The 19,764-nt window shown below is 42.8% G+C and overlaps 1 protein-coding gene across 4 annotated transcripts; it reads right to left on the bottom strand.

The window, feature by feature from the left end:
* Positions 1-1,235: 1,235 nt before the first annotated feature.
* On the bottom strand, positions 1,236-16,941 carry gata2a (GATA binding protein 2a). Of its 4 annotated transcripts, none has more exons than XM_076989209.1 (6): positions 16,609-16,941; positions 10,806-11,272; positions 8,974-9,545; positions 6,051-6,209; positions 3,252-3,377; positions 1,236-2,441 (listed from the first exon to the last, which is right to left on the bottom strand). In XM_076989209.1, the coding sequence occupies exons 2-6, from the start codon at positions 11,026-11,028 to the stop codon at positions 2,142-2,144; spliced, it is 1,380 nt and encodes a 459-aa protein (XP_076845324.1). In that variant the 5' UTR covers positions 11,029-11,272; positions 16,609-16,941; the 3' UTR covers positions 1,236-2,141. The 4 variants fall into 4 exon arrangements, with proteins under 4 accessions (XP_076845324.1, XP_076845323.1, XP_076845325.1 ...); XM_076989208.1 differs by lacking the exon at positions 16,609-16,941 and adding an exon at positions 11,486-11,708; XM_076989210.1 differs by lacking the exon at positions 16,609-16,941 and adding an exon at positions 11,486-11,703 and having other exon boundaries at positions 6,051-6,196; positions 8,973-9,545.
* Between the last annotated feature and the right edge of the window lie 2,823 nt (positions 16,942-19,764).

Here is a 19,764-nt window from a genome sequence, read left to right as displayed (position 1 = left end):
CTCTCTGTCTCTCTCTCTCTCTGTTCCTCTCTCTCTCTGCCCATTTCTCTTTTGCTGTTTCCCTCTCTTCTGCTGTCTCCCTCCATCTCTGTCTCTCTCCCTCTTGCTGAAGGCTCGGAGTCCTTCCTTTCACTCGTCTTTCTGGCTCCAGAATAAAAAGAGGACTGTGTCTACTGGAGACTCAGGACTCAAGGACAACGGACTCGCGTGTGCGTGCATATGTGCATGTGAGCACACGTGTGTACATGCTTGTGTTTGTGTGTGAGGCGATATGCATGTTGATAGCACATGCATGATTGCATGTGTTTGTTTGTCCCTGTCTTCCTTTGTCTGTGTGTGTGTGTGTGTGTGTGTGTGTGTGTGTGTGTGTGTGTGTGTGTGTGTGTGTGTGTGTGTGTGTGTGTGTGTGTGTGTGTGTGTGTGTGTGCGCGTGCACGTGTGTGTGTGTGTGTGTGTGTGTGTGTGTGTGTGTGTGTGTGTGTGCGTATGTTTGAAGTCTGTTGCCTGGGTCAGACCGAGGCACCCTAGAGGTGGCAAACTACAAAGCCTGCTTCTTCTCTGATCCTGCTTCTTCTCTGAGCCTGCTTCTTCTCTGAGCCTGCTTCTTCCAGAGCCTGCTTCTTCTCTGAGCCTGCTTCTTCTCTGAGCCTGCTTCTTCTCAGAGCCTGCTTCTTCTCAGAGCCTGCTTCTTCTCTGATCCTGCTTCTTCTCTGAGCCTGCTTCTTCTCTGAGCCTGCTTCCACCACTACACAGCAGCACAGTCCAAGCAGCCAGATTTCCCAGCACTGTATCCTTGAAGCCCAGCACAGAGCATGCAGCATCCATGGCATCTCATTTCAGCCACAATTCCCTCTGACCAAAGGAAAGATGTGTGTGTGTGTGTGTGTGTGTGTGTGTGTGTGTGTGTGTGTGTGTGTGTGTGTGAGAGTGAGTGTGTGTGAGAGTGTGTGTGTGTGTGTGTGTGTGTGTGTGTGTGTGTGTGTGTGTGTGTGTGTGTGTGAGTGTGTGCTGTGTGTGAATGTGAAATACATGGGTGTGTTTCTATGATTTAAACTGCTCATTTGCATGAGTGGAAAGAAGTGTCAAATATAACTTTGATTTTACATTTGCATACATGAAGCAGAGCAAAGAACTTGAAGTATGATTAAGTATTAAAACTTTATTTCTTTATTTGTGTAATGGAAAATGATAAAAACGTACAGTTCAGCAATATCGCCTTGGCTAAGATAAGTTGGTGTTTTTTTTTTTTTTTTTACTTTTTTTTAATCATTTCTTTCATTTGATAATAATAACAATCAAATAATATTTATAATTATTACAATATACCAATATGGTTTTAAGGAGAGCAAAAAAAGAGAAAAGAAATAAAGTGTGAAAATAAATTATCATAATAACAATTTTAACAATAACAATAACAATCAAGCTTTATAAACATCTGTTTGCTTGCTAGTCGTGTCCATAGAGTCTGTTCAGAGGCAGTCAGTATCCGTGCAGTCTGTACATCCCAGCATGTTAAGGATAGAATAAGCAGTCCATCTTCTCTCTCTCTTCTCTCCTCTCTCTCTCTCTCTCTTGCTGTGATCCGCATCTATTAGGTTAACCAGTGGCAGTGGCTGATGGTGCATGCGCACATACACACATGCGCACATACACACACACACACATACATACACACACACGTGCGCTCACACACGCACACAGTGACTCGGCTATAACACACATCCTCTCTTACCGGGCAGTACCAAAGTGACTCAGTACAAAATAAAAGAAAGACTACAAGCATCGGGTGTACTGTCTGTCCACTACACCACGTGCTTGGTACGTCCGTGTCCATAAATCCCGGGTGGGGGAGTGGTGTTTTCAACAAACTAAATGTCCTCTTTACACTCCGGTCGCTTAAAAAAACACACACACACGCACACACAAACCGTGTTTCTTTCTGGTTGTTTGTGTGATAATATACCCTCGCCTTATATAGCGTCCAACCAGGTACGGCCCAGAAGCCGAGTCCCCACCCCTCTGCCCTCTCTCTCTCCCCCGACACCCCCTACCACACCCAGTGGAGGGGCTGATGATGGGCATGGTGAGATAGGTGTGGAGGGCTGCGGTGGCATCCGGGGATGAGGCCCGGGCACCAGTGCCTAATGTGGCTCGGGCCAGGCGGGCGAGCGGCCCGTGTGGTGGGGGTGGCCGAACGAAGGGTGGATGGGGGTCGGTGTGGGCAGCATATGGCCCGTGTGGCTAAAAGGGGTCAGGTGGCCCATGTGGGCCATGTGACCCGCCATGGCGCCGGTGCCGAATGCCGATGACGTCTTGTCGTGCATGCACTTGGACAGATCCTCAAAGGCATCGCCCGCACGCTTGCTCCTCTTGGACTTGCTGGACATTTTACGGTTGCGTGTTTGGATGCCCTCTTTCTTCATGGTCAGCGGTCTGTTGACCTAGAGAGAGAGAGAGAGAGAGAGAGAGAGAGAGAGAGAGAGAGAGAGAGAGAGAGAGAGAGAGAGAGAGTTAGATTGCGGAACATGTTCATTTCTATCTGAGCCTGCAGAGCCATTGTATTTTCAATTCAGGTAAATTAAAGATAACTATCTACTTTTATCAGCAAAGAAAAATATTTCAGGTAGCCTCTAACAAAGACATTTTCTTGTTGGGGGAATTCGTTGTTTTTGACTGCTTTGTATGTGATGGATTTTATTTAGCAATTCATTTGAGGCTGAACTGTCCTCGGTTGTAAAAAATAACCAGTGAAATCTTGCACGTCGTAATTTAAAATCTTTTTAACTATGAATTTCAAGCGCGATTATGAATACAGTCACTTAGCAGACGGCAACACTCCCACTGCCAAGATTACTTGAAAAGCCGTCGGCTAATAGATTTCTATTGGGTGGTCACTTTGTTGCAGTTTGTCGCGCTTGTCTCATTAGGGTGAAAATTATTTATTCGTTGGACAAAGTGCGTAATGGAAGCCAAGCTTAACATAAAAAGGCTAGTTTCAGACAGCACTGAACTGGTAAAACAGACGCCATTTCTTGAATGGCAGTTCCATCCTCCGGTCTCTCCGGGGAATACCGCCTCCCATTGAAACAAAGCTGGATTAATCAAAAGAAAAAACGGTCAGCGGGTTCTGCTTGACAGGAAAAGCCGGCTTTGCGTCCGTAGGCTCTTTCCCATCTCCTAAATCGATAGAAACTGTCCGCCCACTTGACCAGTTCGGCTTCACAATCACTCAGTGCGTGTTGGCTACTTACGTTGTGAAGTTTGTAGTAGAGGCCGCAGGCGTTGCACACAGGATCCCCGTTTCCATTGCGCCGCCACAGTGTGGTGGTGGTAGTCTGACAGTTCGCGCAGCAGGTGCCGGCTCGTCGCGCTGCGGACTGCGGAGAAACCCACACAAACAACGTGTAAATGGGATTTTTAAAGACATATTTCACAAAGCTTTATTACACCTAAATTTCGTGTTTTCATGCCTTTTGGGATTAAGAAAAATATACATTCTCCTCTCCTGGTAGCTACGTGGTCTATACAACATAGGGGAAACGTATGTATAGGTTCCCCGGTACCTGTATGTAATATGGCTCTGCTCGCCTTCACTGTTATTTTTCGACCGTTCCTCCATAACGTATTCACACAACTCCAGCCTGAGCGCGAATATCATATCAAGGTTCCTAGGCCTCGCTCTTAAGTAAACACTCAAGCTACGATAAAGATCTTCTGGAGCAGCTGGGGTGACGAATATTATGACTTTCCGTAGTTATGTGTACTCCAGACCAGACGGCATTTCCAAACCAACCCAAATAACATCAAACAGCGCATCGGCTAAACACATGAAATTGCTTTCAGGGAGTCGCCTCTATCGGGCTAATTGAATATATTCTGTGCATTTATCGAAGCTTAATTAAATTCTCCAACTTGTGCCACGATTTGGGAAAAAATCGCGCCTGGTGGAATTTGCTGTTCCTGTATTTCACGAAATATCAGTTGCAGCAAATGTGTGCTACCAGGCCAGTCATTAGTTTAGGCCTTTTCGTTGCATTCATCCCTCGATCCCCGAGAATGTAAGACTTGTGGGGGCGGGCCGTAGCGAGGCCGGGTCGCCGCTTTGCTGTTTCCTTTGTGTCCATTACAGATCAATTTTTCACACATAATAAGAAACATTTATAGGCATACAATACAATCCCCCGCAGCCAAGTACGTGCTGGGTACGTGTTTTCTGTTCGTGGACGGTTTACATAACAATTCCTTTTAGCCTAATGCAAAATTGAGTCTTTGGAGAGGGAGGGGGACCCTGCCCCTCGTTAAATTAAACAAAAAAGTAGACAACAACAAAAACAGACGCATTCCGACGCTTAAGCTCAGTGCCAACCGAGCATGACAAACAAGAGCGCGAGAGCGTAAATCCATTTATTTTCCAATCCCCTACACCATCCCACTCCCTTCACACATACTCGGGTCCTGCAGTCTTCTGGTAATCGCTTTACAGTATAGGCCTATGTGTCAGACGCGACCCTGCCGGGGCATAGAAAATTCAGTGGGGTTTGTTGAAGACGGAAACACCCGGGAGCCTCGCTTCCTTATCGGTGCCGGGCAGATATCCGGATAGGAAACAACTGGATGGCCTTTGAACAGAGCTCTGAAAACACTTCAGCCGAAAATGCAGAGCGCAAGCCCGCTCCCTGACTCCATGGAAAACCACGCGGAGGTTTCATCTGGAGAGCACAACAGTAACTAAGAAACTAAGTGACGTACGTTCTTAATAATAATAATAATAATAATAATAATAATAATAATAATAATAGTGCTTTGGCTTTATTATTATTCATTTTTGAAGCAACTCGATATTCCTTTTTGAACCCTGGGTACTCTTAAGGTATTTTTAATCTTACAAAGACAAACTTATTAAACACACTTTAATTCTAACTCACAAATAAAGATTCTCTGAGATATACATCCATAGGTATATGGATATATGGTATATGGTAATTCACACAGTAAATAGAACAACACTATACTCAGTTAACTTAAGTTTCGCCAATGTAGGTTAATTGCAAAAATTATTCACTTTTTTAATTAATAATAAAAATATTCTTGGAGGAGAAAGAAAAAAGTGACTAAAACTATAAGAATGCAGTATCACTCTTTACCATATGTGTACATTTGGGGTTGTTTTAAAACTCCAATACGTTTTTTTATGGATTTAAACAAGCAAATCGAATCCAAATGTGAATGTACCAATTCTGTTCTGTGGCTAAATCTGCATCCTTGAGTAGCTTATACGTGCTAATTTATTTTTAAAATACATGCTGATGGGTTAGAACTAAATTAAACTCATTGTAGGTTCTGAAAGTAGAACAAAAAGACTAAACATTACTCATGATAAAAACATTTCCCTGCTTTTTATGGAACCTTTGGTAAATTATTGTTTGTTTTAAAATTCGTTTGTTTTTGATAAAAGTAAAATGTATATAAAATTAAAATGGTGACCAAAGCATTTACTTGGAATGTATACGGCACACTGTAATGACTAGATTTAGCATAATTAATTTTACTGTTACATGAATGTCGACTGTACAAAACAAAAAACCTATCAAACAAATCTTCCTAAAATGATAACTTCATGTGAGGGAATCTGCTTCTCAAAGCCGCCACCACAGTCAGTAGTACACAGTGAATGAGTAGGCCCCACAGAGGACAGACCCGTGGGGGCATGTGGACTACGCTACAACAGGCCAGACCATGTGGTTTTATAGCTAGCACGCTGCGCTGGTAATTAAGCTGGCGTGGGCAATGCTATCAGGAGCAGTATCAGAACTAGTAGCAATAATGATAGCAGTAACAATGGCAATAGTAGCAGTATTGTAACAGGCCATGTAGGGGATCACCAGAGGGTGAGGCCGACAAACAATTACAGGAAGATCATAGGGAAAAATATAACTTTCCTGGAATTGTGTTTATTCTCTCTGCTTCGGGCTCCTATTTAGCCCTCTTTCTCACGTGTGTGTGTGTGTGTGTGTGTGTGTGTGTGTGTGTGTAAAGAATGAGCTACTCACCAGTCTGCGTTTGGGCTTGATAAGGGGCCGGTTCTGACCATTCATTTTATGGTACAGGCCGCAGGCGTTGCAGAGGTAGTGGCCTGTTCCATCTCTCCTCCAGAGAGGGGTAGAGGTAGCACCGCAGTTCACACACTCACGCCCCTCTGTGTAGAATTCAGGTGGGGGAAAAATCAAAGGGAAATTTATATAATTAAAAGATTCACCTTCCTTCAAAGAAAGCTACATTTGCCATGATCCCACTGAACTCAGGAAACCATGCTTCATAGCAAAGGCTTTGGGAGTCTTTTTAACCCTTGATTTGACTGTACTGTGCAGGACTGCATGGATCATAGAGGAGCAATCTGGTCAAGTGAACCACCCAAGTTAATTAGCTGATATGTGATCGGACCATTCCCATCCATAGTGCATTAAGCTGTAGCTCATGATATAAAATCTCTCTCTTTGCATGATTAGAACAATGCATATCCATGCCTGGCTGATCCCAGGTAAGTGAGGGGGGAGGGGACCGCCATAGACAGTGATGTGTCCATGTAAAATAATCCACTAATGCTACGGAGGAGACGTTAGAGCATATCGAAAACGCAAGGCACCCGATTAGAAACAGCATTACAAAATGGAACCCTGCGATGGCCTGACCTGAGAGTGTGCGCATGTCAAATAGACACAGGGTGTCTCACGGTGCTCTTGGTGGGTCAGGCGCACGGAAGCCTCGTTTGACTTGTGTTCTCTGACACTACGTTCTTGTTAGCCGCCTTTCACGCAGCCGAAACACCTTCTGCAATTCTTAGTTGAAATCCGTTGTTGATGTATTTTCAACGGCGCTGTTTACACACAAGCAAGTGACAGGGCAAAGACCCGGTCGCCCCTCCTGATTATTCGAAAGTGTCCTTGCTAATGCAGATGAGCGCGACCTGTCCGAGTAGGTGTGGTGTTTAAACGCATGCTCTCCTCCCCAGAGCATCCCCATTATCCCCAATGTGAGGGCCTGTTTGTCCCACCCAAGGCGCAGAAAGGGATCCGCCCTGGACAATGGAGGTGCTTCTTTTGAAGTGTATGATGTTTGGAAATTCGGTCGAGTTGCCTCCCTTTTTGTTTGAGTCCCCATTCCTGTTAAGCAGTAGATGAGGTATCGGTGTGTGTGAAGGGCCTGTGAGGCACCCCTAACATTCTGGGAGTGTGAAGCTAGACGGGCCGGACTGCGGGGTTGAGGCCGGAGATAGCCTAAACTGTTTAAAGACAACCAAACAGGAAGCTGTATTATACTGACCCTTGGAATCACTTGGATACCAGAATAGTTTTGCCTCACAGAGGTGAGGAGAGTGAAGTTATCAGTATTGAATGTGCTTTTACAATGGACTTTTCCATCATACTATATGCTCAAGAAAACATAATCAAGCCTCATAGGACACCACTTGACAACGGGGGATTTGTTGGACATGCAATCTTCTCTCAGACTTTTAACATCAGCACCATCATACCACCCCATTTGTACATACGTCTATAGCATAAAAGAAGCTGTTCAGAGTTTTTTGTAAACTGGTTTTGCATTTATATCCTTTGACAGGAGGGGCCCTCATGTGAAGAGGTGTGGAGATTATGGGATTGTCAGCAGCTAGTGCTGATTGCACATAGTTTTCTATAGGTGACAGACTACCACTCTTACTATGGAGAGTGTTAGAGCTTGTCTGCTCTCAGTGCCAGAACACATCTTTTGCAACTATTTATCAAGGAAGGTTGATGATATATGTAGCAAACCATGCCATTTAAAGCCCACCTGGCTCTAATAATAATAATAATAATTGCAATTATTATTATTATTATAACAATAAAATTGACTAATTACTCGTTATTTGTTTGAGCATCAGACCGTTTAAAACGCATAAGCACCAGTCTCCTATCGTCTGGGACTGCGTGTCCCGGTGGGGCTTTGTTAATGTAAGGGCCGCGCGAGGGCGGGGGGAGTGTGTCGTGATTTGTTCAGGCAGACGCATACAGGATACGGCAGGAGCCAGCGCGTCGTGACTCCTGCGTGTTTTAAAACGCAATGAAGCCCGTTTTTAAACGAAAACAACGCGAGAGGTTGAATGTCTGCAAATCGAAACAAAGAGTTCAATGTGTATAGGCACAATTATGCACAATATAATTTACCTAATCAAGAATACGGTCTTGATCTATTTTGATTATCTAAATTTAAACTTAAAAAAATGTAAATCTATATAGTAACTTTACGTAGTGCCTCATACCTCTTAGTAAGTCTGTAATTTATTGAGATCCATTTTAACCTGCTGTAACAATACAGTTGGGCTTGTTTTTTGTATAATTAGCTATTGGTTGTTTCCAACCCGATAACTTCTTTCGAAAGGTCTTTTTGAGCTGCTTTAGCCACCCTTTCACTTCAAATGTTTATTTTTAGCAAGTTGATGTCTTAATAGTGACTAATTTTGAGTGGACACCTAGGGTATAAGAGCTGTCAACGTTTGTCGCTTGGGACAAAGAGAATTATGGTCGAGAGTCGCCTCAGGGAGAAACTAAAATATCACTGGCCGCAAAAATGTAACAAATGAAACAGTCGTGGAAACACGTGCCAGTGTTGTCCTATGGCTTGATACTGAAGCTTATTTGGTATAAGTGTCTTCATGAATAATATTTATAACAATACGAATTTCTACACTGTAATATTGCGGTATGAGGGTAGTTAATTAGCCAATAAGGTTTCAGGGTGACGTTTAATCAGTTGTCATATCAAACAGCCTAAACCTTAAAGATCTTTTAGCTAAAATTAACATAGTAAAAATAAACCAATAAATCTGAGAAAGACGTTAGGGTTTGTATCTATGTTAAATCTCTTCTCGGGGACAAAATGACAACGAAAATAGTATTCAGATTTAAATAGCTTCAACAGTAAATTCTGAAACTCACCTGAGGACGACCGGGTCTTGCTTTTGCATTTCGGGGTGAAACTGGACGAGGAGCCACCGAGCAGACCGCCCGGGTGAAACAGGCTCGTGCCGTAATCGTGCGGAGTGGGGAGAGAATATGTTGGGTAGGTCGGGATGGGGTGATGTGTGGATGGCGTTTGTGCGCTCATGGCGAGGCTGCTTCGGAGAGGACTACACCCCTCCATTTTCATCCCATCTGCGATTGACACTTGATATTTAATTGACTCCTTTTCGTCCATCCTTGTACTAGAGGACGTTGGGGACGACGGACCGGGGTCTGGAGACACGTCCTTCGGAGGTGTTGGGGGGAAATTGTAAAGGGGATGAGGGCTCGAGTGGGTCGCTGAAGTGAGCGAAGGCACCGGAGCGGCGCTCGAACCACCGTTGCTCGGATAGCCGGTGCTGGCGGGGTGCAGACCGGGTTTGCTGAAGTGGCTGACGGCCCAAGCGTTGTGGTGCGCCGCAGAGAGGGCCGCTTTACCGCTGTCCAGCCACGGTATGCCGGGACTGTGGATGAGGTGTGGCCGGCAGACCTGACTTCCCGTGAGGCGAGCTGTAAAACGGTTGATGTGTACATTAATTCATGATCAGGGTGAAGATTAAAACAGCTTTCGTTAAAACAAAAGCAGCTGTCATTTTTTTTACTATTATTATTTTTAGCATTGCAAGACTAAGACGAATAGTTTTCAAAAGAGACATTGCCTGCGCGCGTTCCTACCTGTTGATTCAGTTCCCGAACAATGCAAACTCAACATCGAGTTCAAATACAAAGTATCTGAATTACCATTTATATAACTTTTGACAGTTCCACACAAAGTAATCGAGTCTACAGTCCAGTCGCACGCCAAGCCAACGCCTTCATATTTTCTTCTTTTCGATGCATTTTCTTTTCAATAAGGCTTCGTAAGTGCTCCATGAACGCGAATACGTAAACCCGAGTTTTGTTTATTAGGTTAACACAAAAACGTCTTATTATAAAGTAATGTAAGCACGGAGTCCCACTCCTCTCGCAAGTTACAGTAGGAACGTCAACTAAGAACGTTATCAGTGATTTTTCGTTTTGATTTTGTATCCGGGAAGTCCACGGCTCTTTCCTCTCCCTCTCCCTCTCCCTGACGCGGGAACAAGTGACATGAACTTCCCTTTCCTCTCCGTGTCATTTCTAGAGATTTTTTTCTGTTTCTTCTAATTTTACATTTCAGCGCGTTCTCGTCCACATGACAATCCAAAATATAACAGGAGAGCGATTTGATATCGATCGCTGATTACTGTTTTCTAGACCGGCCAAATCCCCTTTCTAGCAAGGCTGTTCATTCCGTAGTTTACCCTGTGACAGAGGCTCTGATATAATTTTGTTACTGATGTTTACTTTGTAATTTTTATTAGGGCCTGTATATGTGGTTGATATTATTCAACATATTCTGCGCGTGCATGCCCAGGCCACGGGACACCCAGAGCGCCTTTAGGCCCCAGACACCTCGAAACTAGTCTTTTTCAGTTTCAAACAAACGTATTTTACTAGCACACGTATTATCCAACCTCCAAACTGATAGTACACGCTCCCGACCCACGGCGTACAGACGTGTTGTCATTAGGGTTACGTTTGTTTACACTCCCTAACCCTTTCTTGGAGAAGAGCGCATATAAAAAACAAACACGAACACGATCTCCGCAAAATAAGCAATGCAGTCTACCGCTAGTTGTTCGTTGGAACACAACACACATCTCGACATAATTGGGTTTTTAAACATATCTTCAGTAGCAGGAATGCTGTGGTCTCGTCACGAGTAGATGTCACAAAACAGCGTCTCACCGTGCGCTTGGCTGTAGGACACTCTGGCGCGGGAGTTGGGGTAGTACGGGTTGCCTTGCGAGTCCAGGTGGTTTAAAAACACGTCCACTTCGTCCGGTGGCAAAAGAGGTGCCATGGGTTCCATGTAGTTGTGTGTGAGGCTGTGGTGATGAGACTCCGGGTGCTGGGTGTTAAGGACATGGTGATGTGCCATCCACCGAGACTGGTCGGCCGCAACCTCCATGTCTAAAGTGTCCGTGTATTTGTGAGAAAAAAAATCAACTTTTGTGGATTTTTACGGGCAAAGTGAGAGGTGTTTTCGGACAACTGAGATCATCTATATTTCCCAAAATGTATTGGAGTACTTGTGACTACTATACAGCAAAAAGGAAAAAATGTACTGTGCTCGCAATGTCTTTTTCACTGTGTGCACAATTTTGTCTTGCGGAGAGATCGGGTCCCTTGTTTACAGGCGTTCCTAGATTCACCTGCAAAATAAAAATACACTACACATGAGTTTACACGTACTTTGATGTTTTCATTAGAAAACAGACAATATGAAACGACAAGCCTTTGCGAAAAGCAGTTCGGTTTATTATGTCAGTAAGTTCAAATGGATAGCCTAACATTTCGAACTCGAATTACATCAGGCTACATTAGTTGCGATCTGCGATCTGTTCAAATATATCAAGACGACTTACGGTGCACAGCGTTTAATTTTTTCCCCTTCGCACTGTTTATCCTGTGTTAGTCCGTTTCAAAGAATGGTAATCCTCAAACTGCTTGTTGACATTTGTGTTTCGGAGCTGCGGTTGGATGTTCTGCTGTCCAGGTGTTAAACATAGTCTAAGCGTCGTTACCGTCTGAGGCGCTGCGTATTTCACTGTAGGCTCATTAATGAATTGTGCCTGTACTGGCGCCAGTAAATTCCATATCATGCGAACAAGGGCGGAGCCCCGAGTTGGCAGTGACCTCCGCTAACCAATGGCAGGTCGCGTCTATTGCAATTGGCTCGTGCTTGTGCTTGGCGATCTGAGCAGGGACCATCGGTCTACCGTGCTGCACACTGAGAGAACTGAGAGACACATCAATCAGCGGAGCAATTTATTGAGATCTTCTACCGTTCGTACAGCTTCATGGTCCGCATTGATAATGTCAATTCCTTTTACACACTAGCCAAAGACAAACAGTGCGGTAGGGGACGAAATGAATTTCTTGCATTTTGTGTATGAGAGCATAGAGACGTTCAAGCGTGTCTTTCACAACCTTTAAGAAGTCCCCCAGTTTGTAGTTTGTTGCATAATAAGACATTACCTATTTTAAACATTACAAATTTGATCCGATCATAATCTGTAACCTTCTTAATTTCAGCTCCTAAAACCAAGATTTTTGGACAAATCTTAGCGGTGCCATAAATAAAAATATATTGTGATAATATATCATAATATATCTGTATGCGTTCGTTGGGTAATGCTAAAAAAACGACCTACACATGTTGATTTTTCGCACACAACTGTAACACAAACAAAACACAAATCCTTACACCTCGGGCATTAACTGGGGGGGGTGGGTGGTGTTTTATGTTGTTTAAAGTGGAGCTATTGTTTGGCGGGTCTAATTGTTTTTAATTAGTAGTCATCACATTATTCTTGCGAAAACATTGTTTTTGTATGCGATGTAGAGCGATCAAACGTCACTTTACATATCAATAGCAGGGTCTCTCTTTTTTAGTGGTGGCGACAGGTCGCATGGGTTTGCCCAGAAAGAGCCAATTGGTGACCATTAGCAAGAATTCGTTAATTCTTGCTCGCAGTTATCTCCTGGTGAAACACGCAGAGCTACCCACCACAGGCACGAAGACAGAGCGTCGCCAATTAGCTAGATAAGTACGTAGATAAGCGTTGGAGCCAGGTCAGAGACCTGGTGCGCTCCAGGTGTCACTGGCTGCTATGGGTTTCACTCTTTAAAATAAATTAGGTTGCAATGTATGCATAACGTTAATATTATAGAACTTTGTGTATGTGTTGCTCTGGTGGCTTTTTTGTTTGTTTTTCCTGTACTGTTTTAAATGGGGCAAGTGTTTAGTTTGTTGGACGGTGAACAAACGTTTGGGTTGCATTACGTTGCTTTTTCAGTATGGTGATCATCCTTTAACGTTCAGAAATGTCACTGCTGTGTTACGGCGCACCTGTGTCTGTAAGGTAAAACATCAGCCCACCAAAGTAGTTTTATTAAGGCGCGCTCCTTGGAAGTCATGTCACGCATCGTCGCACCTTTTGCAACTCAGCGGTCTCTGACATCTTGTACTAACACTTTGTGTTTATTAATTATTTATTTCAGTCGCCTGTCTGGCCTAGTAAAACGCTTTGCACAGCACACGATAAACGTACGTGGCGTGGGCTTCCGACTGGTCAGTTTAGCTTAGCAGCTCAGTACTTGAGTTATTCCGTGTTGCTGGGAACATAATACGCATGTAAATAGCCCACTTATACGTGTCTGTAGGTTAATGCAGTTCCTGTTAAAAGTCTGCATGTCGAATCATGCTGTAATAAACCAGATGCGAATCGACTCCATCTATGGTTTCGTTTCAGTCCCACTTTCGGAACAGTGGCATTATGGCCGATTTTTAAAAGAAGTGGGAGGCAGAGTTCTCGTGGTTCATCTGAAAAAATAAAAGAAAAGATTGACAGAAAATAATTGACGCTCCGAGCTCAGAGCGGCCGCCATTCTGACGCCTCCACTTGACGTCACAAAATCAAAATCGGCGCAAAGAATTACACACACACACACACACACACACACACACACACACACACACACACACACACACACACACACACACACAATGCTCTGGGTATATAAGGGCGAGGACCTCGTTTTTGTCTGTCAGCATAAGGTTTTTCACTTAAAATAGGTTGTAGATACTATGTTTTATGCTTTTTTACGCTTTCATTTATTTTTTTTTATTGTCATTTTAATGTTTAGTAACTATTGCTTTTGCAGCGTTTTCGTCTACAACAAACATTAAAAGTGCTATACTAGGTTCACTGAACATTTAAAATGTATGCTATTAAAATGATCCGTGCTGATTTCATTGCACCACTCAGTGCGTGTGGACCTGTGAGCTGAGTTGCGTGATTCATGTGAATGTATACGTAGTATGGACACATGTATGCGCGTCTGTGTGTAAAGCACGAGCAGTCTATCACATGCGTACATCCTTTGCTTAGCAGCTGTCCAGACATGTACAAAATTCCCAAAAATTAACAAATTAAAGTATGCTGCTTATTAAGGTGTTTGGCTTCACTGCGTTATCATACAATTTACTCGGACTCATGTGGAATTAGGCGAATTACAAGAGTATATGCAATTAGAAGCTTGCACAGGTAACACCCACTTTGAGCACCCCTGTCATCAAGAAATTCATTTTTGCAAATTGGGATTGGTGGACAAAATATAAATCAGTTAGGGGTAAAAAAAAAAAAAACAAGTAACTAAAATGTCTCCCAGGGATCTTGGTGACGTTGTACCAAACTCTCTGGTCTGTTTATTCTATTTAGGGATTTTGCCAACTGTCTCTAAGAGCAGTGAGAGCCTTCTTTTAAGCAAATGTTAGTTTATATAGTACTTTCCCAAGAGTGCCAAAAATAATGTCTGAAACTATAGTAATTACTGACTTATTATAGCTGAACATCTACTTTATAACTAGTTTTTTGTCCATGTTGAGTGGCTACATTGAATGACCCTATGCCATAGTCCTCCCTTTAGTAAGCAGTGATACTAATGGGCCTCTTCGGGTTGACCCAGATCCTCCCGGGCAGGCCTCTTTGAAGTATACCTGTGTTAAAATGCCTGTGGTAATCCAGCAGGTATCACTGCTGGAACAAAGGGAGCAGTTTTGTGAAAACCTCGGAAGCTCTTCTTCACAGGAGGGGGTGGCGATCTCAAGAGCACTTTTACACAACCAAGGGCTCTAACGCGCTGGGCAAGAGGCTAAGAGCCTTTCCTGGCAAAAGCACGTCTCGGCGCTTATGTGCTTTTGCATCTTTTGCACCGGTGTATATCTCCGATGATTCGTGTATCATATCCGATGAAGCACGAGGCAAACAGTTCTCTGCCAAACCTGCTGATGATGTCATCAAATTTGTGTACTGTCCCTGTTTCGGGACAAATTAATTGCCTCGGAGTAAGCACACCGGCTTATTGCTTAAGTCGGTGGAAACAAGCCTCTGCTACTACGGTTCGCAATCACTCCCATAATTAACAGGTGCCGTGAAATGGGTTTGCCTCTCTCGGTCCGCTTGTCCGCTCCGTCGCGCGTTTATCATTCTCCGTGGGGTTAAAGGGGGGAGGGCGCGAGCCCGAGCGCGCCACAGAAGGGTTTGTGAAGATAAGCAGACGCGGGGATGGGGGAATGACACAGAGCAGCTGAAGCAGTATTGTCCTTTACTCACGGGTAATTAGATTGTGACAGGCCACTGGAGGCCAGGCACAGACACAGCAAAGTCACCAAGCCTCCTCTTTTCTGCCCCTGCAGCACGGGCGTTGCGTAGGTGCCCGCGAGATGTGTCTCCTTGTTTTCACCTCAGTGGATGTCCACAATTAGAGACGTTTAACCGAGGAAGGCTCTCTCTAAGTTAACACCAATGCTCATTCTCCGACCAAATACGAAAGCTGCAAGTGTCTGTCAACAAGAACGAGGCGTGAGGCACGCTCAGCGAGACACTTGAAAGTTTTCTTTAGAGTCAAAGTGTGACTTCTATCAGCAATTGATTCTGCAGCGGTCATAAATCTCCATAGTGATGACAGCGCGCAACACCCCTCCCGCACGCGCGCGCATCCTCCCCGCCCTCCTCTTTTTGACAGAACTTTAAGTACCCTGATTCGAAATGGACGCAAGGAAGACTGGAAACCTTTGGCATTTAAACGCAGAGAATTCATCTGCAGCGGGCTATATGCATCGAGCGACGCTATTGTTTCCCAACAAGAATGACTGCATTGATATGCATTTCGCATTTTAACTGAGGTGTTTACCGTCTAATGTGATGCTATAGGCCTACCTAATTTTATCATGTCAAAGTAAAACATGTGTTTTCAAAAAGATTTATAATATGCGTATCTGATTGTTAAGAATGATTTGTCATTGACAGGACAAATTTCACTTCAATGTATAGGCTATAATAAAAAACCGACAGTCATTTGCGAATGTTACGTCAATATTCATCTTGATAGAATAATGTTAATAATATTTGCTCATTGATTTTCTAAATATTCCTGATATTTCTATTACAGTTGACCTTTTATTTTTACCTTGTTCGAGTCCATGTTTCGGGAATTATTCTAATAACACTTACTGTATTATCCTGCTTTACGTAATAAATAAGTAAAGGAATGCACATATTTCGTGTCAATAAAATCTCAATTTACAGTCATGTTCAGACAAAGCAGACATTATTATTATTATTATTATTATTATTATTATTATTATTATTATTATTATTATTATTATTATTATTATCATTATTATTGTTTTTGTTGTTATTGTTATTGACATTGCGACTAATGTAAGTTACAATAACAATCCAAAATTACACGTTTGGCAATGCACAATTACAAACGGAGCTTTATTAAAATATAACAATATGATAGAGTGTGTCTGAAGCACCGCATAATGGGGAGGAACGGCTGAAATCATCATAATTATGCCAAATCGGGCGCCGCTGCCAGTGATCCCAGTAAACCAGTTTGCTGATGTGAGCTAAACCGCTGCTGGAAGCTGTTCCGCTATTGCGTGTTTTCTGTCGACACATAAAACGCATCTTACCCGTGTTTATGGTTACGGTCTGTCTTCTCAAAATCTCGCAGTCAGGCGAAACCTGTGTTTGAGCCAAATCCGTGTCGCGCCGCCTGCGAGGGCAGTCGAGGAAACTCAGAATGCCGGGGTCTCCCGCTCTTGGCACGATCCGCACCTCCTCTCCGAGTCCGCTCGGGTGGCAGTGCCAAACTGACAACACAGGCAGCGCTCTCACACGGGTCTGCTGCCACCAAATTAATAAAACAAAGGGATGATCCGTCTCCAGTGGCTTGTAGTGGGGTGCTGCGTATCTTTAGACTACTCTTCTCATTTTCCCCGTTTGCTCTCTCTCTGTCTCTCTCCCCTTCTTTCTCTCTATCGCTCTCTGGAAACTTGAGGAACAAAGTGGAGCTGTAGATACGTAGCCGTGCGTCAGCCAATCTGGGTCCTTCATGGCTCGAATTAGGACGTCTGCTATGTGCTCACTAGTCGAACCGAACTGCCGAACTCGTTCAACACAGCGGCAGTCGTTGCTGTGCATACAATACATATAGACAATACATTTAAAACATTAGGAAGGATGGTCAGCTATATTACCGTTAACAACGTGAGGCATATTGGACTGTTTATTTGGACTTTGGTATTTTAGAGTTCGTGTTGAGGTTGTCTAAGTGTCCTATGAGTAGGCCTATTTCTGAATAAAATTGCGATAGACGATATTATACACTAGCTTATATTGTGACTTGGCTATTAACTTGCTGTCCATTTCCCATCTTCATCTGATCCACTCCTGCAGATGCATCCTGGAGTGTTTTGAATATGTATATGTGTGGCTGTATTATAAGACGCCCCTGAGCTCCCCCACTTAATGAATTCTATCCCTGCCTGATCGTGTCGATAAAGTGATGAGGGTAGAAAAAAAGCGACTTTGCGGTCGACCCTGCCTCCCCCCTTTTTTTTAACTCACTCACACATAACATCAACTTTTAAAACATGCAAAGCCGCGGCAAATCTCTGGCACGAGACCGCGGGCTCGTGTGCTGCTGCTGAGGCAGGTGCACAGCGCCTGAGCCGCTGCCTCTCGCGCCCGCGTCCCTATAGAGTGCAAGCGCACAAAGAGGGCCGAGGGTCGCGAGAAAGAAGATGTGAACTCTGACAGAATTAATTTAATTTTATAGAATGCAGTAAATAAATAAATAACACGTTCAATTGGATCCATTGTTTTGGTTTTATTCAAGAGAGTCCGCGAGCTGTACAGAATCCAAATCAGTTGTCAACACTATAGCAGGTCATCATAACAGAATGGTGAACTAGTTTGCCCAAAGATTATGATAAAAATCACAATCCTCCGAAATCCTTCGTTCTCTTTTCTACCTCGTCTCATCAATGAGGATCGAATGGAAGATAAACAGATAGTCAATTACTTGGGTCCTCAATTGTAGAGATTTTGCCAAGTCCTTAAAACTTTCCTTCTACACAAGAATAATGAAGCTTACAGCCCCGCTACTTTGAGTTCGTATATCATTTAGCGGGGTTATCAGCGTGTTGGGAGATCTTGTCAACAGAGGCCATACAGGCCCAACCCATTTCCGCCCTGCTTTCATCGATGTCCCACAACTTTCATCGTTCTGACAATAATGAGTTACAATTTTAAGCCAGTCCCTTGAATTGGGCACGTTATATACTAGTGTTAAGCACTCGACCGTGTGTTACTTTGTTCGTATAAAACAACGACTGCCAGGCAAGGGCTGGTATAGCGACAGCTGGAATCAACAGTTCAAAGCCTCGAAGCTTTGGCGGCCTTTATAAAGTGTTCAGATTCGATGCCACCTTCACTGGGTGCTGCACTCTACTTGATTTCTGCCTAGTTCACGGTATTACCCTATTACGCCCACAATCCAGTGGTTCCATAAATCTTACTGCGGTTTGCTACTAGACCAGATTCTAGTGATGAAGATGAGGGAGATGAAATAGCCGGGGTCAAAACACCTCTTCCAGTCTACGTCATTTCCAGTTGATTAGACAGCAAACTAGTAGGGCAACATTATTATTTGTTTTAATTATTGCTATTATTTTTGTAGTTGTTGTTTCTTAATTCACTTATTTATGAATGTAAATGTATGTATAAGCATTTACTATACATAAATATAGTATAATAATAATTAAACCATTAAACCAGAAGAACACAATTAGCTTATATATATATATATATATATATATATATATATATATATATATATATAAGCTAATTGTGTTCTTCTGGTTTAATGGTTTAATGTTTCTCCTGATTTATTAACAGTCTTATTAATGCAGCCTTTGTCATGCTAAGGAGCTGAGACCAATATGTGCTTCAGGACCGTATTGCGATTTGACGGGACTAAGAAGCTCACTCGCGATGAGCGCGTGATAAGGGCTTATCGGCGGAAAGCGTGCATCTCCAGCACATTAAAAAAAGAACACTTTAGACTAATAAAGGCGTCCAGTAACATCGCCTGCTCTTCCCCCTGCACGTCCAGTTGCAGACACAATGGCATTTCCATTTTACGTTCTTCATCAAAGACAAAATATAATCGCAAAAAATAGAATCGCTCATGTTATGGAGGAATAAAAGTAAAATGTAGGTTTTACAAAAGTTATAATGAAGTGGTATTACTTTTATTACCCGCGCATGCAGGTACAGCCTACACTGGGGCTTCATGTAAATATTAAGTAAAAATATGTCATAATAAATAAATACATTTCCCTTTATTTGTATTATCGTTGAAGAAACAACATTTAAATGTTAATTTTTTTCCGTTGTTGTGACATCATTTTAGTCATGCATTAAAAATGCGATAGGAAACAGTAATTTAACAAATGTTGAAAAAAGCTTTTTTAATTTGTGCTTGTGTATTTTTATTGCTTCTTTTATTAATATGGATTATATAAGATAATAATAATAAAAATTATTATTATTATTGTTATTATTATTATTATTATTATTGTTATTATTATTATTATTATTATTATTATCATCATCATCATCATCATCATCATCATCATTCATTATCATCTTTGCTAATATTGTTGTTGTTGGTAGATTGTATGTCGATATAATAGAATAACTTTCCCTTTTTGTCTGTGATTCCCTTTTCTTTCCCTTTGCATGACAGCGTTCTAAGTTATTATTTATATATGCATGCATCA

The sequence above is a fragment of the Brachyhypopomus gauderio genome, unplaced genomic scaffold (genome assembly GCF_052324685.1).
Source record: "Brachyhypopomus gauderio isolate BG-103 unplaced genomic scaffold, BGAUD_0.2 sc66, whole genome shotgun sequence".
NCBI lineage: Eukaryota > Metazoa > Chordata > Actinopteri > Gymnotiformes > Hypopomidae > Brachyhypopomus > Brachyhypopomus gauderio.
This window is presented reverse-complemented; position numbering and strand designations above follow the sequence as displayed.

Excerpts from the sequence above, each read along its gene's own strand:
- gata2a (XM_076989209.1), bottom strand. The coding sequence starts at position 11,028 with ATGGAGGTTGCGGCCGACCAGTCTCGGTGGATGGCACATCACCATGTC. Across the intron at positions 3,378-6,050 it reads TCAAGCCCAAACGCAGACTG|TCCGCAGCGCGACGAGCCGG; the intron begins GTGAGTAGCTCA and ends GTTTCTCCGCAG. Across the intron at positions 2,442-3,251 it reads TCTACTACAAACTTCACAAC|GTCAACAGACCGCTGACCAT; the intron begins GTAAGTAGCCAA and ends CTCTCTCTCTAG.